The sequence below is a fragment of the Rhipicephalus sanguineus genome, chromosome 8 (assembly GCF_013339695.2).
Source record: "Rhipicephalus sanguineus isolate Rsan-2018 chromosome 8, BIME_Rsan_1.4, whole genome shotgun sequence".
Classification (NCBI taxonomy): domain Eukaryota; kingdom Metazoa; phylum Arthropoda; class Arachnida; order Ixodida; family Ixodidae; genus Rhipicephalus; species Rhipicephalus sanguineus.
Genome location: NC_051183.1, coordinates 81,001,875 through 81,020,482, shown reverse-complemented (window position 1 = coordinate 81,020,482; position 18,608 = coordinate 81,001,875). Strand labels below are relative to the sequence as shown.

General features: G+C 51.2%; 1 protein-coding gene across 2 annotated transcripts in view; it reads right to left on the bottom strand.

Annotated features, from left to right (window-relative positions):
- The window catches only part of LOC119402171 (uncharacterized), a 70,718-nt gene extending 52,361 nt beyond the window's left edge, over window positions 1–18,357 (bottom strand). For both annotated transcript variants that reach the window (XM_049418529.1, XM_049418530.1), the window contains exon 1: window positions 18,252–18,357. In XM_049418529.1, coding sequence (XP_049274486.1) covers window positions 18,252–18,261 — 10 coding nt within the window. In that variant the 5' untranslated portion in view covers window positions 18,262–18,357. The remainder of the gene's footprint in view (window positions 1–18,251) is intronic.
- Between the last annotated feature and the right edge of the window lie 251 nt (window positions 18,358–18,608).

The following is an 18,608-nucleotide window of genomic DNA, read 5'->3' as shown; positions in this document are numbered from 1 at the left end:
GGCTATAAATGGCGGTTTGTCAAAACCTTTGCCCGTATCGCCGACCCACTTACATACCTTATCAGGGCCGACGTCGAGCTGAAGTGGGAAAAGCCACAGGGAGAAACATTCTACAAGCGAAAACGACACATCCAGTCGCCTCCGAAACTTGAGCATTTCGACGAATACGCCGATACGGGAATACACACCGTCGCAAGTAGCGTAGTACTCGGCGCCGTTTTTGCACAGAGGACTGACGAACGGGAAAGGGTTATCAGTTAAGCTAGCCGGTCCCCTTCGACTGCGGAAGCGAATTATTCCACTACGGGAAATGGGTGCCTTGCCATCATCTCGGCTACATGAAAGTTTCACCGCTGCCTCTACGGCAGACCGTTCAAATTTGTGAGGGACCACCACACCCTGTATTGGCTAGCTAACTTGAAGGACCCTTCAAGTCGCCTCGCATGATAAAGTCTGAGACTTCAAGAATTTGACATTGCCATCGTTTACAAGTTCTGATAAAAGTACTCTGACGCCGACTGCTTGTTTAGCGCCCCCATCGACCCACCACCGCAGGGCGACCAGGATGATGACTGCTTCTTGGGAGCCATAAGTCCCGACGACATCGCAAAACCACAGCGAGCCGTCCCACTCGAGGGCCTTGTGGAGTACCTAGAGGGCAGGAACAACGTTGTTCCGAAGGTATTCAAGCGAGGACTGGCATCGTTTTTCTTTCGAAACGGCATTCTCCTAAAGAACTTCTAACCCCTTCGAGGCAACCACCTTCTCGTGGTACCTTAGCATTGCAACCTGAAGTCCTCCGGGCCCTACACGACGACCCGACGGCTAGACTCCTCGGCGTTTCCCGAACGCTCGCAACAATACAGGAAAGGTACTTCTGGCCGACGTCGCTCACTACGTAAGGACATACCGAGATTGCCAGCGACGCAAGGTACCCCCACCAAGACCAGCAGGCTTTCTTCAGCCAACCGAACCACCTCGCCAACCGGTCCAGCAAATCGGGATGGACCTACAGGCGCTGTTCCCAACGTCGACTTGCGGAGGTAAGTCGATTATCGTAGCTACCGACTACCTCACACGGTACGACAAAATAAGGGCCCTGCCGAAAGGCAGTGCCGCCGACATTGCGAAGTTCGTTGTTGAGAACCATGTCCTTCGTCATGGCGCCCCAGAGATTCTTTTCACCTACAGAGGCACGGCCTTTACTGCTGACCACGGTGTTAGAAGTATTGTAGCTGGATCGACCGCGCCTCCGGAAGCGGCGAACTTCTGCCCGTGGTTTGTTGCGATTTGTGCACAGGGCTTTAGATGGTGCTACACCACCGGTGGTTCATCAGCGGTATCAGGCATGGTCGCTTCGGAGCCGCGAACGCCCTTCGAAATGAATAAAAAACTGTGCGTTCGCGCTATAACGAGCGCAAAAATAAATAAAAGAATGCTGCGAAAAAATCGAAATTTTGACAATACAGCCGTTATCTGTTGAATATGTGGAATTTGCCACCTCGAAGGTCCGCAATAGGAGGATGCTTTGCTCATTCGGGCATGTAAAATCGTGCGTTTAAACATATGACAGTGACGTCATGCTGAAATATGACTGTGATGATGTGGATTGTGTGGCCAGTGACGGGGTGAAGAGGGAACGACAGTTCTGCTCTGCGTTACGCCTTGGAAGAGAAGACGAAGAAAAGGAAGCGCGAGCGGGGCGTGCGGCTCGAGCAGTTGGAGCGCGACACGGTTGGAACGGCAGCCGCTGGTCGGCGGTTCGGGTCGCGACATCGCTTAAACAGGCGTCCGGCAGCCTTGCGGACCTGGTGAGACTGGCTGCCTGCTTCGGGCTGCGTCACTCAACCAGGCGTCCAGCAGCCATGTGGACGTGGTGAGCCTGTTTCCCGCTCTGTACCCGGTGCTGACACGGAGACCGGCAGCCTAGTCTGTTCCTGGCCTGAGGTCCTGGGGCCCGAGTGGTGTGACGAGGTGGCCGCGGCTCATGTTGGCGACGGGCAGTTAACCTGCACTGCAGTGGCCTGGTGATCTACCGGCCTGCAGTGCCACCATCACCACCACCACCACCTCGCCACGGTCAAGGCAGCGTGACTGTTGACTGCACAAGGAACACCGGTGACGACCGACCTCGCCGCAGCGGCAACAGACATAACGGCGAGTAGGACAGTTTGTGTGCCGAGGCGCGTAGGACGTTTAAAATGTACATAAGGAATGCTGTAGTGTGTTGTGTGTAAATCGTCAGTTATCGGTTGTGTTAAAGTCTGTGTTGTGTGTACAGAATCACCTGACTGCCGGTGGAATTATTTCGGATCCTGGGCCCACATTACACCATCACAAACTTGGCGAGCCTGCCAGGATCCGCCAGTAACATCTCGAACGCGGAAATCGCCAGTCAGGTGTGTGCACGCAGCACAAGACGAGAGACATGGATCTAGATAAGTTAGCGGCTGTAGCAGCTCAGTTAGGCTTGTCTGGCGCGGAACTTCGCGAATGGATTGAGCGAGAGCAAGTTAGGCAGAGAGATGAGCGCGCAGCTGAGAGAGAAGAGGCCAAAGAAGCAGCAGAGAGGCAACGGTTAGCGGACGAGAGACAACGGTTAGCGGACGAGAGGCAGCTACAAATCCTGCAACTTAAGCTCAGGCTTCAGGAAGGTGCGCAGAGTGAGCCATCTGCGGCGACAGCACTCGCACCGTCGACAAACCCGTCATGCCTGAATCCGCAGAAGTTGCTACCGCTATTTGACGAGGGTCGCGATGACCTGCATGCGTATTTGCAGAGGTTTGAACGCGTGGCTATGGGGCAAGATTGGCCAAGAGATAAATGGGGTATGGCCGTAAGCATGTGCTTAACTGGCGAGGCACTCACTGTCATTGGTCGTATGACTGCTGAGGAGGCACTCGACTACGACAAAGTCAAAAAAGCTCTACTTCAGCGCTTCAGATTCACGGCACAGGGATATAAAGACAAATTTCGGAAAGCCCGGCCGGAAGATGGTGAAACAGGGAAACAGCTAGCAGCAAGGATCGCAAGCTACTTTGACAACTGGATTGAGATGGCTGACGTGCCGAAAACATTTGAGGGTCTTCGTGATCATGTCATAGCTGAGCAATTCTTATGTTGCTGTAATCCAAAGCTGGCCATCTTCCTGAAGGAGAGAGAATGCAAAACCCTTGCATCCCTTTCAGAGTGCACCGACCGCTTTCTCGAAGCCCACGGCGTTAATAACATTGGTAGAGTTGCCGACGATGCAAAGGATGCAAATAAACCCGGTGCTGTGTCACAGAACAAGCATCAATCGATTTGCTTCATTTGCAACCGCAAAGGGCACAAGGCATCTGAGTGTCGAGAAACATTAGCAGATTCTGAGAAATGCAAGTCATGCGGGCGCCTCGGACACAGAACGTCTGATTGCAAGAACCAGGCTGCACAACAGGTGTCCTGCGTCATATTAGAGAGTGAGGGAACGCGAGATTCCAGATCTCTCGCTGAGCCCCCGACGAAGACTTGCGCTGCAATTGAATGCTGCAGGAGGGAAAAGAAGCCGCCTAGGTCAGCAGTTGACTGCATGCCAGTTGTCCAAGGACGAGTACTGGGACAGGTAGCACACGTCCTGAGAGACACGGGCAGCAACACCACGATCGTACGGTGTGATTTGGTTCCCAGGCGATGTCTAACTGGAAACACCAGGCAAATGGTGCTGTTGGACGGCAGCTGCAAGAAACTGGCCGAGGCGCGCATCTGGATTCATACGCCGTACTTCATAGGAGAAGTAACTGCACTATGCATGTGCAACCCAATATACGACCTCGTGCTAGGCAACATCCCAGGAGCCAGGGAGCCGCACGAGCCAGATCCTGACTAGGAATATCTGGACTGGTCAACCAAAGCCAATGCCGCAAGCCATGCGCCCTCATCTGGAAAAAGGTATTCAATAGTTTCAGCTGTTACGCGAACGAACAGAGACCTAAGCTCTCCAAGCAACTTTAGCAAGTGCTCTAAGCAGCGTGGGGGCAAAGAAGACATCGTGGAGAAGGGTGCTGGTGGACTCGCGAACAAGAACGATGATGGCGAGAGCAAGTCGTCGACGCGCAGCACAACGACACAACGGCTGCTATGCAGTGCTACGAGAGTGACGACGACGGCGACATGCAGCAAGACCACAAACAATTCAGCAACGGTAGGAGGACAGAGGTGGCAGCCAGAAAAGCGACAGGAATGCAAGTATGAGTGAAGTGTTTCAGAAGAAACGCAAAGCATCTGAATCAGTTTAGTCGCCCCAAGGTCACATTCTACGAACGTTCCTTAGGAGATGATGAGGCCAGAGACGAGAAAGAACCCAAAGACCGCGCCGATGGCAGAAACATCGCAAGCAGTAGCCATCATGGAAAACAACGAGCAAACGACTCTCCGGCGCTTCCGCGAGCAAAGCGTACCAAGCCTTTGGAAGACGAGAGCGACAATGAAGACAACGGGAAGCTGGATTGGGATGACGAGCAAGTGTGCCGATATGGAAAAGCATGTTTCAATAGGAATGCCCAGCACTTGAGGAACTTCAAGCACCCACCCGCAACCAGTAAGAAGAAAAAAGCTCAGACAATGTAGGAGCAGACTACTTAAGTCGCAATTGAATTGCTCGAATATTTCTCCAGTTGTGTATTTGTCATGTGTGTTTTTTTTTCATTACGTGCTGTGTGGAACACGAACATTCGGACTCGTGTGAACTTGTTCCCACTTTACAAACGCGCCTGCACTTTTGCCTACTCACCGCCTGACGTGGAGTGGAATAGTTGCTCGCAACTATCTGAAGTGGGGGGTGGTGTGATGATGTGGATTGTGTGGCCCGTGACGGGGCGAAGAGGGAACGACAGTTCTGCTCTGCGTTACGCCTTGGAAGAGAAGACGAGGAAAAGGAAGCGCGAGCGGGGCGTGCGGCTCGAGCAGTTGGAGCGCGACACGGTTGGAACGGCAGCCGCTGGTGGGCGGTTCGGGTCGCGACATCGCTTAACCAGGCGTCCGGCAGCCTTGGGGACCTGGTGAGCCTGGCTGCCTGCTTCGGGCTGCGTCACTCAACCAGCCGTCCGGCAGCCATGTGGACCTGGTGAGCCTGTTTCCCGCTCTGTGCCCGGTGCTGACACGGAGACCGGCAGCCTAGTCTGTTCCTGGCCTGAGGTCCTGGGGCCAGAGTGGTGTGACGAGGTGGCCGCGGCTCATGTTGGCGACGGGCAGTTGACCTGCACTGCAGTGGCCTGGTGATCTACCGGCCTGCAGTGCCACCATCACCACCACCATCACCTCGCCACGGTCAAGGCAGCGTGACTGTTGACTGCACAAGGAACACCGGTGACGACCGACCTCGCCGCAGCGGCAACAGGCATAACGGCGAGTAGGACAGTTTGTGTGCCGAGGCGCGTAGGACGTTTAAAATGTACATAAGGAATGCTGTAGTGTGTTGTGTGTAAATCGTCAGTAATCAGCTGTGTTAAAGTCTGTGTTGTGTGTACAGAATCACCTGACTGCCGGTGGAATTATTTCGGATCCTGGGCCCACATTACACCATCACAATGACAGAAATTAGTTCTGTTTGTAGAAGTATAGTTGAGATAGCTGGAAAAAATAACGTATTAGCCATAGCAAATGCATACTGTCTTTGCTGTCGCGAACATTCGAAGTAATTTGCGGTCGTTGATCGCGGAAAAAAAGTGTGACGAATAAGACTTTTTAGCTGCTCGCGCATTAGATACTCAATTTTAGCGAATGCCAGCAGCTAAGTTTGAGGCACCGACGAAGGACATGAAAAAGCATCCTGGTTTGGCACTGCATTAAGAGTGGTGGATATTCTTCTCTGCTGGCAACTGAGGGATATTTTTCAATGTTTATGTCTCGCATAGTCACCCGAGGGCAGCAATACTACTTCATATTTCAAGGAACACGTCGATCGCGGTGTGTGGAGTCTTTAAGAACGTAGCCAGTCAACCGCGGTGGTACACCGCTTACGGTACTCGGCTGCTGAACGAAGTTCCCTCGTGCGATCGCAGCCGCGGCGTTCGCATTTTGATGGATGCGACGTGCTAGAGACCCATGTACTCTACGATGTCAGTGCATGTTAAATAACACCACACTGCCGAAATTTGTGAAGCTTTGTTACGGCGTGCCTCATAATCATAACGTTGTTTCAGCTCGTAAAACCCCAGATATTCTCAATGTTAACAAGCGTAGCTTTCGCATGGAGAGAGAAAGACTGCACACGCATGTAGGTATTGTAGAGGCGTTTATTGACGGCGGGATTGTCGGCGACGATGCACAACCACGACAGTGACGACGGAGCGCAGACTCGCACACTCTCACGAGCACAAGGGGCGTGGTCTCCGAGAAGAGAGGAAGAGGGTGACCCACTAGAAGGCGCTCGAGAGGACGACCCATTACGGCGTTCTAATGCTTCTCTACAATTACCCCGGGTACGAAAACGAGCCGCCGGGCGACCTAAGAGATGGTCACTATGAGCGGGTCATAGTAGGGCTTGAGGCGCTCCACGTTGACAACGTCGCGCCCTCGACGGCGCATGTCCGAAGATGGTTCAATGGGTTCAATCAGGTAGTTCACCGGGGATGTGCGCTCGACGACACGGTAGGGGCCTTTGTATTCGGGCAGTAGCTTGGAAGAGAGGCCAGTTGCAGTGGTAGGGACCGAGAGCCATACAAGCGCTCCAGGTAGGAACATGGGTGCAGAAGTGTTGGTGTCACCGCGAATGCTCTTCTGTCGCTCTTGGTCCTGCGTAGTAAAGGTCCTGGCCAGCTCGCGACACTCCTCAGCAACTCTGGCTGTGGCAGAAATAGGCGCACACTCAGATCGATCTGGCTTGTATGGAAGGATTGTGTCGATAGTGTGCGACGGGTGCCTGCCGTACAATAAGAAAAGGGGTGAGAAACCAGTGGTTGTTTGAGGGGCGTTATTGTAGGCGTAGGTGACAAAAGGCAGAATAGAATCCCATTTTGTGTGATCGGCGGCGACGTACATTGAGAGCATGTCGCCGAGCGTGCGGTTAAAGCCTTCGGTGAGCCCATTCGTCTGCGGGTGGTAAGCAGTAGTTTTGCGGTGAACAACGTTGCACTCTTTGAGGATGGCTTCGACGACTTCCGACAGGAAGACACGGCCTCGATCGCTGAGTAGCTCCTGGGGTGAACTATGGCGCAGCATGAACCGGTGGAGCAGGAAGGAGTCTACATCGCGCGCTGTAGCCGCTGGGAGGGCGGCAGTTTCGGCGTATCGCGTAAGGTGGTCTACAGCGACGATAGCCCAGTGGTTACCAGCCGACGTCAGAGGAAGTGGCCCATACAATTCGATGCCAGCGTGCCCAAACGGCTGGTCAGGGCAAGGTAGAGGTTGTAGACCTCTTGGTGACTGGTGCGTTGAAGTTTTGCGGCGCTGACAATTGATGCAGGAGATATCGATAGACTTTCGTCTATCGATATGTCTCTTTCCGGTATATATGCCGAGCGGTAGTTCTTCAACAATCGCTCCAAAAATGGCCATATCTTGCACAGCTTCGGCTGTGGATGGCCACTCAGGTCGGTGATGCTGGCATTGTGCACAAAGTGCAACATTCGCATAATGAGCAGAAACCGGTGGCAGGACATCACCTCTCCGAAAACAGGTGTAGACAACAACTTGTTTTTCGACCAGTACCACTCCTGTCGAGGCTTGTGAACTATTCCCTGCAATAGCAGGGGTGCAAGGAATACCCACATCTATTCTTTTGTAACTGGCACCCATCTTTCTAGGCGGGAGTGTTCACTCAGAGGACAGCTTTTCAACTGTCATCCGCTTTGCGATTGGTTTCGTCTACCACTAGTGATAGGAGTGCATCGTCCAGAAACTGCTGAATATATTCCATTAGGTCATCTGGCGATGACAAGTTGAAATTTTTGCCTGGAATGGCCAATAATGGAAAGCGAGGAGGCTTTGCAGGACGATTGTCCGCATCAAGCAGGATCCACTGGCGAGCACTCGCGATGCTCCCTTCCGAGCTGTCTTCATCATCACCGGAGGAGCTGCTCAATTCGCCGCCATCACTGTCTTCACTTCCGGGCACAAGATAAACACCTGTATCTTAATCGTCATCACTCGAAGAAGATGACGAAAATGAAAAGCTTCTTTTTCGTGTTGACGAGCCAGCTATGCATGGGTCGCCGCCACCGCAAGCCATCTTTTCATACAAAAACCGCGCTCTTTCCGCAAGAGAAAAGTAAATTTTCAAGTAAATGTTGCCATCTGGTGGTTGACACGCAATGTAAGCTGTACACGATCGCTTCTCGTCCTGAACGCTAGAGGGGAGCACCTATTCCGCTAGGACGAGCTCTGCTCGTCCAAAGCAGTTTGGGGACAGTTTGGGCAGGACAAGCTCTGCTCGTCCAAAGCAGTTAAGGGGCTAGTCGCAACAGTGTCATTTTAACTGCGGCAAAGTATTTCCGCCTCGACGTGGAGTTCGTGCGTGAAAGCGACAGGTGTCTTACTGTGAGAAGTTTCATGAAAAATTTGTGTTGTCTAAAAAGACATCATATATATATATATCAGCCTAGCAAGTCATGCCGTACCTAACATGCATGTTATGATTTTTATGTTACCACTTGTCACTTATGTTCGTCACACAGTCATGTTAAGCCATGACAGTTTGGGTATATATCAAGCTATCTAAACGGCGTTGAACGTGCCATGAGTGCGGCATGTAAATCTTACTGTACATGAGAGCGACGTCATGATTTTCGTCACAACCTTTATGTTCATCATAGGGTCTGGTCACGCCATAGCAATTATGGTATATATCAAGCAGGGATAGGAAGTAACGCGATATCTCGAGAGTATCTTAGCGATGCTCTTGAGTTTCTGTATTTCTGTATTGAGATACATTTCAAGAATGTTTTGTAGCGTTAGCAACACTTGCTCAGCCGAAGCCGGTTTCGCGTGGATCCTCATAAGCCGTGCTGCGCATGCGGGAAGATAAGTAATATCAGCCAGCTGGCTCACCGGAAGCGGCATCTCACGCGCTGTCCGCCACCGCCGCGCGCGGCTCGCCTCTGCCGCTTTGAGCGTTCGGGAGGAGTGGCGTCGTAGCCGTGGCAGCCACACTGGCGCAGGTGCGCTCGCAGGCTCCGCCACCGCCGCGCGCGACTCGCCGCTGCTGGTCTGAGCATTCGAGAGGAGTGACGTCGTAATCATGGCAGACACACTGGCGCCGGCGCGCGCGCAGCTAATCGCCTTCGCTGTGCAGTCGTCGTCTGACATTGCGCTGGAGTTGCTTGATAGCGCCTCTGACTGGTGTTTGCAGGTGGGTAACGCCATGGAGGAGGCGAGCGCAAATGCTACTCAACGGCGCAGAAGAGCCCAGAAGCTTATCTCATCGGATCCCCAAGTAGTTGCCTGGCAATTAGCGGTTCAGAGTACGAAGAATGAACAGAAGAAGGCTAATAATCCTAGACAATCTGGAAAGCCAAGAATAATCATCTGAACCTTTGCTAACGCTACGTATATCCGGGCATAGCCGAGCTAAGCCACTGCAAATGTTTTTTGTATTGAGTAGTGAAGTACAATTGCTATGCATCGATTATATCGCGATACTTTACAGGACACTGGAGTCTCGTTACTTATTTTATCAGAAATGCACTGACGCGTCTTTAAGGGCAAAAGGAAGACTTCTTTTTGTGCTAAGCCAGGCGTAGGTGCGCCGCAGGTCGGCGACACAGGGAGGGAGCAACTGGTTTCCCACACACACATAATTGGCCGTGTGGTGGAGCGGCCGACGCCGTTAGCAGCCGAATCTTGGAGGCAGTATTGTCAGTCTCTGCCAGTGAAAGCCGCTGTGTCTCAAGGCCGGAGCAGCACCTTTAATTTTTGCAGGCGGACAGTCATTTCGCGAGTTCGCATGTCTTGGGTTTAGGTCAAATTGACGCTCTACAGAAGACAGCCTGTTGCTTAGGTATATTTAACGCAACAGCATTCTCGGTAAAACGGATATCATGTGCAAAATATAATGTACATTTCCGGTACGTAAATCATGCCATATCATGACATCGTCATACAGTCATGTCATGCTATACAAATTTCGGCATGCATTATTTCATTGAAACGCCTGCGAGCGCCGCAGCACCGTCTCATGTAAATCATGCCGTACATGCCATCCATGTCATGATTTGCACGTTACGACCTGTCAGTTACGTTCGTGATACGCTCTTGTCGCGCCATACCAGTTTTTATATATATGAAATTTTCAAACGGCCGCTACAGAGCCAAAACCGAGGCACGTCAACCACGCCACTCATGACGTACATGTCATGATTTTTCATTTTATGAGGTATCACTCATGTTTGTCATAGTCATGTCAAGCCATACCATTTTTGGTATGCGTACCATTAACGAAACGGTCACTAGAGCAGTCGTAGGCGGCTGCATAGATAGATAGATAGATAGATAGATAGATAGATAGATAGATAGATAGATAGATAGATAGATAGATAGATAGATAGATAGATAGATTAGAATAGATAGATAGATAGATAGATAGATAGTAGATAGATAGATAGATAGATATATATAGATTAGATAGATAGATAGATAGATAGATAGATAGATAGATAGATAGATAGATAGATAGATAGATAGATAGATAGATAGATAGATAGATAGATAGATAGATAAGCACGAACTGGTGGAAGTTCGCTAAGAAATTCATTTATTAGTACCTTTGGCTGAACAGTGACGTCAGTGTCTTTGCTAACTGTTCACAGGAACTTCAAATTTTCGACCGAGAACCAGAGACATGAACCTGTGCTTGTGCTGGAAAGTAACCTACCAGAAATTCGTGAGGGGTGCTTGACGTCACGCGAATAAGCAAATGTAATTGGCAGGCGCTCATATGCAAATGCTCACCGGGTGGGACAGCGACGTCTGTGGGCGGACCTTATAGATATTTTTAGGTCTGAACCGAAATAGACATGTTGTCTTCTGTTATAAGGCTCCTATTGCCGCCATTTTATTCACGAGGACTCGCCTCGATGCGATTCTTTTACCGAACTTCCACTTGTATAGAGCAAATAAAAAGGTAAAAACCAACTATTCTTCTCTACTTATTGGTGAACTTTCGACAGAAGTCTCTGGTTGGGGCGGTATTATGGTGACCATATGGTTTGATCGTAACCTTTGCTCGGAGGGTTTGCTTTTTAGCAGCCAAGCGAAAGAAGGAGGAAGTGAAGATCATCTGCGACCTACTAAAGAACGGATACGAGAATTCTACTAGTATTATGAGAACACTGCGTAGTTAGGCTGCTATCGAAAATGACATGCGGATATTGCGATGATGCGTAGGCGTGTGTTAGAGCAGTCCCCGAAAAAATAATCACCTAATGCACCGAATTATTCTCGATTATGGTATCGCCGCACTCACCTACGCGGCTTCCATCTTCACTCTTCCGCTGTATTGTTCTCCGCTTTCGTTCTCATCCACACTGTGCGAATACGTCATTCGCTCGGCGTTGCCCACGATGCTAATGCAACTTCTAAGCGCAGCTGCTTAGGTGTTTTTATTTTGCGATAAGTTGAGGCGCCATTGCCTCATTAACCGGGAGACTGCGGAAGGCAGCGCGTGGGTGCGTTACACCACAGCCTCCGCAGGCAGGCCTCCGTTCATGCAGTGCTTTATTTTCATATATGGCATCGGTGGATGACCTCGCCGCATACCTTAGTGATGACGTCATCGGTGACCGCATGATGGCGCGCGCTACTGTGGCGACGTAGGTGGCCACCGCGGAACCTGTCGTCTCGCCACTGTCGGTCTCTCCTCCTCGGGCTCTCCTCGCTACCGCCATCTTGCAGCCTCCGCTGCGCTGCTCGTTCACTCTCTTTCGTCCTCATTCGCTCTGCCGGTTATGACGGCGGTGACGCCGCTCAACGTAGGAATGGGAGAGCTGCGCTCTAATACTTGTTTATTATGGGCAAGCTTGTACGCGGAAAACTAGATGCAAGATCTAAGAGGCCGCTAGAGCATTCTACACACAGTGTCCCTTCGAGCAACGAACGTCTTCTTCTCCCAAGCCTGGCAGGTCAACCCACTTTCTTGTGCCCGTGCGCGAGATGCGGGCGTTGCGCTGTCACAAGAAGCTCGAGCAGGCACGAGGAATTGCAGATGCTAATATAGCGGCTCGCTGCGCTCCGCGTTCCCTCTCTTTCGTTCTCGTTCGCCCTATCGGTTACGCCAACGGCGGCGACCCCGCTCAACGCAGAAATGGTCGCCTAAAAGCTGTGTTATAAAAGCGATATTCAGGGGCCAAATTCACAAAACTTCTTGTTCGTAAGTGCGTCTTCCCATTGGTCAGCCCGCTTGGCTAATGCTATGTCCCGCAGCATGATTGGCTGAAATATTTTCTTGCTAAACTTTTATACGTAAGTCGTGTATCGTGGAGACTACGCATGCGTCGCACGTATCAGCTAGCTTGCAGTGACGAACAGCAAACGTCAGCCAACACGTGCCTGTGATGTCCACGGCTGTATATACTATACTAAGCGCGTTTCCTAAACAAAGCTCAATTTCGCTTCTTGCATTCCAGCTGAATTATACAAGACGTGTTTGTGAATTTGGGCCCTGGCGCTTACGTTCGCATAAAAGGCGCTCGCCGTACTTGTAGCAGGTGAACTTTCAAGCACGTAACATATGATGCCTTTGTGTTGCACGTCATTTCGGCGTGGAGGCATGCGCTCTAAAAACTGTATATGTCTTACTAAAAAAAGGCGTGAAAAGGTATACAAATTTTGTCGTATTACGCCGTGTATGTACCGGACTGAGAAGAGGAATAAGTGTGTGGAGGTTGGAAGAAGAAGATCTCTCGGCAGCTTCGTCCTGTGCGGTCTTGCCATCCAAGCCATCTGTAAATAAACCCCAATCCCTTACTTGGGCGTAACAGAGTGGCGGAGGTGCTGGGTAAGACAACCAACAACGGAACCGCTAACCTTCGGACTTCGCCTTCTTCCATGCCCATCATGCCTGACGACACAGACACTCGGGAACCAGCCCCCAGCAGTTCTTGGCCGCATCACAAAGAGCCACGACCCTTCTCCGGCAAGGCTAACGAAGACGTGGACGCATGGCTCAAGCACTACAAGCGGGTAAGCGATTACAACAAATGGGATGCTGCCTCCCAGCTATCTCACGTGGTTTTTTACCTTACCGATGTTGCACTCGTCTGGTACGAGAACCATGAGGACCTATTGACGACATGGGACCGCTTTGTGGAGGAGATAACGAAATGTTTCAGTAACACAGCTGCGAAAAAGAAACTTGCTGAGAAGACTCAGGCACAAAGGGCTCAGTTACCCGGAGAGACATGCACAATGTATACGGAGGAGATTTTGAGGCTCTGTAGGCAAGCGGATGCCAGCATGTCCGAAGAAGACAAGGTGGGACATTTGCTGAAGGGCATTGCAGAAGATGTGTACAACTTTCTCATAAGCAAAGAAAGCCTAACTTCAGTGTCAGATGTCATTCGCCACTGTCGGACGTTTGAGACATTGAAGCAGCGCAGAATAACGCCGAAGTTTGGTCGTCTCGCCAACGTCACCACGGTGGCCAGTGTAGAAACTACACCAACTGTTGACCTGGCTACAACCATCCGTCAGATCGTTCGGGAAGAGCTATGCAAACATGAAAGCATGACGCGTGCAGTGGCCGGCTTCTCTCGATGGTATTTTCCGCAAGATGTGGCTACCCCGCAGCTTGAGGATTTCGAGAATCCGTCCGTCAACGCAGCGGAGGTTGCGGAATCTCGGCCTATCCGTCGCTCAAGCATCACTTACTACCAAAGACCAATGTACCCTCAGCGCTTCCGCATCGAACGCCCATACCGCCGATCAACGAACGATTATGTTGAGCGTCGCACTTACGCAAATGAACATGCCAACGTGCCGGAACACGTCGAAGGGCAGCGACGACTGCGCCCAGCTCCCGTGTGCTACAACTGTGGTGTGACCGGTCACATATCAAGGTACTGCGATCGCTCGCGAATACTACGCTATGAACGGCCGCCACCCTGGACGCAGCAGCCTGGTTTCCCACCTTTTGAGGAACGCTAGACCACCCAACCACGACCCAAGAGCAGCTTTTGGCAGGGACCCTTTCGCAACCGTTCTCCTGCCTCCGACCGAAGTGTGACACCACCTCCAGCACCTCGACTGCGCCGGTCTCCGTCGCCCCGTCGCCGCTCCTCGTCACCACATCAGGAAAACTAGACAGCGCGGCCGATGGGTGTGAGGTCGCTGGTGACTTGCAAGAAGAGATACCTCCACCGGTGTTTATGTTTAAGAACAAAGTGCAAGTTTTTGTTGATGGTGTAGATACAATGGCCTTGGTGGACACTGGTGCGACCGTGTCGATCATGAGTGCTGCTTTCAAAGGTCGTTTGGGACGCAAAGTGATGTTTTTGTGGGAGAAAGCGACAACATTCTGTGGCGTGGGTGGCAACTCGCTGTGTCCGATTGGTGTTTGTACCGCGGCAGTGTCGCTGAGTGATCAAGTGTTTGCGACAGAATTCACGATTCTTCCACGGAGCACGCACGACATAATTCTGGGTATTCATTTCCTGCGAATGTGTGGGGCCAGTGTTGATTGTAGAAATGGCGAGGTGTTCATAAGTGACATTGTTCCTGATGGACTTATGGAGAATTCGGGCAGGGAACACGGTGCGCTCTGAGTCTACGAAGATACCGTTGTCCCGGCATTCTGTGCTGTATGCGTTCCCGTAGTTCCTTCGCCTATTTACGACAACGATACCAGCTTCGACGCGATGGTGGAACCTTTCCATTTGAGTTGCATTAAGAAGAACACGTTTGTACCCCATTGCATAGTCTCAGTGAGGAAAGGGTGTACGGAACTTTGGACCATAAATTGTTCAAATAAACCGGTGCTACTACCAGGGGGACTTAAGCTCGCTTCATTCAAAGAATACTCGCCGACAACAGTAGCTGTCCTCGGTAACGTTCGACCTGATGCCCAAGTGAACGCTTGCTCAGATGATTCGAAAATTTCACCTATGGTCGACAAGTCACTGACTCCTGACAAGCGCCGCATACTTCTAGACGTTCTGCTAAAGTACTTGCCGGTTTTTGATTTTTCACAGAGAGACCATGCGCCTTCAATCCCCGCGTCTCGTACACGCCACAGGATCAATACAGGAACAGCACAGCCAATCCGACAAAAACCGTACCGAGTATCGCCGTCCGAGCGCAAGATAATAGACGATCAAGTGCGTGAAATGCTACAGAAGGGCGTCATCCGAGAATCATCGAGTCCTTGGGCAGCTCCAGTGATTCTTGTGAAAAAGAAGGACGGTACCTGGAGATTCTGTGTCGACTATCGCCGTTTGAATACCGTCACCAAGAAAGATGTTACCCTCTCCCACGAAGTGATGACGCCTTGGACTGTCTACATTCGGCGTCCTACTTTTCGTCTATAGATTTACGCTCAGGCTACTGGCAGATTCCTATGCATCCAAAGGACAAGGAAAAAACTGCTTTCATAACCCCGGACGGACTGTATAAATTTAACGTGATGCCGTTTCGGTTATGTAACGCTCCCGCCACATTCGAAAGGTTCACGGATACTATTCTGCGCGGCCTAAAACTGGAACATCTGTATGTGTTATCTCGATGACATTGTGATTTTCGGGCGCACATTTAGTGAACGTAATGAACGAGTGGACGTTGTTCTGGAATGCATTAGAAACGCTGGCCTGGTTCTCAATGCGAAGAAGTGTCGTTTCGGCGCGCGACAAACCTTGGTGCTTGGACACCTCGTCAACAAAGATGGCATCAGGCCTGACCCCAACAAGACAGCGGCCGTGAAAGCGTTAAACCACCTCGCTCAACGAAGGAGCTTCGTAGCTTCTTAGGCCTGTGCTCGTATTTTCGCCGATTTATTCCTACCTGTGCTGACGTTGCCTTCCCCTTGACCAGCCTGCTTCGTCAAGGTGCTAGTTTGAATGGACACCTGACTGCGTGACTTCCTTCAACCAACTGATGTTCCTACTCACGTCGCAGCCTATTCTCCGCACTTTGATCCTTCTGCGGCAACTGAAGTTCATACTGACGCCAGCGGAATTGGCATAGGTGCAGTTCTAGTACAGCGCTGCAATGGAAAGGAACACGTGATTGCATATGCCAGTAGAACTTTAAGTAGCCGGAACGCAATTACACAGTGACTGAGCAGGAATGTCTGGCACTCGTCCTCGCTGTACAGCGATTCCGCTCTTACCTGTACGGTCGTCCCTTCCAAGTGGTCACGGATCATCATTCTTTGTGCTGGCTTGTTAGCCTTCGCGATCCATCCGGCCGTCTTGCACGCTGGCCCTACGCTTGCAAGAGTACGACTTCACGATATTGTACAAGAGCGACAGGAAACACGCTGACGCTGATTGCCTTTCGCGGATGCCGCTTGATACGACAGCTTGCGATGCCGACAATTTCGATCACCTCATTGCGTCAGTGACACCAATGTTCCCGGACAAGGCCACCTTTGAAATTGAGCAGCGCAAAGACGTCAGCTTGGAGCCGTTAGTTGCTGACGCACGCGCATCCACTTCGGAAGGCCGCTTCTGCGTTCGTGAAGGACTGCTTTACAAGAACACCTTCTCGGCCACGGGTTCCCGCTTCCTGCTGGTGGTTCTGGATAAGCTACGTTCCTCTGTTCTGCGCGCCATGCACAACGACGCAACTTGGGGTCACCTGGGAATGACGCGAACACTCCATCGTACACAGGAGCGCTTTTACTGGCCACGCATGCGCCAGTCAGTTGAGCAGTACGTGGCCAGTTGTACCCAATGCCAGGCGCACAAATCAGTCACGACAGCTCCAGCCGGTCTCCTCCAGCCTGTGACGCCTCCCAGGGCTCCATTTGAGCAAGTTGGCATTGACCTCGTGGGCCCTTTTCCACGCTCATCGAAAGGCAACAGATGGATTATAGTGTGCGCCGATTACCTTACCCGCTACTGCGAGACGGCCGCCCTGCCATCTGCAACTGCTGGGCAAGTCTCCTCCTTCCTTCTGCACTCGATTATACTGCGCCACGGACCTCCTTGCATCATAATAAGTGACCGCGGACGTCAGTTTACGGCAGACGTTGTCGAGGAACTCCTCCGCATGTGTGGCTCAGAACTTCGACATTCGACGCCTACCATCCACAGACGAATGGCCTTACCGAACGAACAACCGGACACTGGTAAATATGTTGTCAATGTACGTGGCGTCCAACCATAAGAACTGGGACGACGTTTTACCGTTCATCACGTATGCCTTCAATACTTCCCAACACGAGACCACCGCCACAGCCCTTTCTTCTTCTTTATGTTCGACCCCCTCGTTATACCCTCGATACTATCTTTTCGTTCTCTGATAATGACGGTCCTTCTTTAGCCGAAACTCTGTCTCGCTGAAGAAGCTTGCCGTCTTGCCCGTCTGCGTACCATAGCATCACAAGGCCGATCGAAGCTCCGCTACGACAACAAGCACCGGCATGTCACTTACGAACCGGGAGACCTTGTGCTCGTATGGAAACCTTTGCGCAAGCGTGGCTTGTGCCAAAAACATCTCGCCAACTACGCCGGCCCATTCGTTGTCCTCGAGCGTCTCAGTGCAGTGGACTATAGAATAGCACTCCTGACAGCTAGTGGGAGACGATCTACAAAAACTGAGGTCACCCATGTGGCTCGCCTGAAACCTTTTAGTCAGCGGGACGATGCCTAAAACGCGCGGTGCGCTTCGTCTGCAAAGGGGGAAATATTACGCCCGTGTATGTGCCGGACTGAGAAGAGGAAGAAGTGTGTGGAGGTTGGAAGAAGAAGATCTCTCGGCAGCTTCGACCTGTGCGTTCTTGCCATCCAAGCCTTCTGTAAATAACCCCAAACCCTTACTGTGGGCGTAACAATACTATACTAAGCGCGTTTCCTAAACGAAGCTCAATTTCGCTTCTTGCATTCCAGCTGAATTATACAAGACGTGTGTGTGAATTTGGGCCCTGGCGCTTACGTTCTCATAAAAGGCGCGCGCCATACTTGTAGCAGGTGAACTTTCAAGCGCGTAACATATGATGCCTTTGTGTTGCACGTCATTTCGGCGTGGAGGCATGCGCTCTAAAAACTGTATATGTCTTACTAAAAAAAAGGCGTGAAAAGGTATACAAATTTTGTCCGAACCTGGATTAAACAAGGCACACTCACCTGCATTCATCTATGCAAGAGAATAAGAACGATAGTTGTTTCTGTTGCCACTGCACCCCAGATATCCAAGAAATTCGCATGTTTGAGATTTGTTATCGTAGTAGTATCACGGCGGTAGCACGGCTCTGTATCACCGCCGTAACACATCCAACCTTCGGTCACACTGCCGTTAGCACATCGCGGTTTTTCACGACTGTCTATAAAAGTTCGAAAAACACGAATAATTAACGTAGTAAGTACAAGATCAAGAAGGGAGCCGACAGATAGATACACGGAGTGGAATAGGTTTCAAACAGGAGAAAGTGCCTCAGAACAGGCTGACCGACGTTTCGATAGGTGGACCTATCTTTGTCAAAG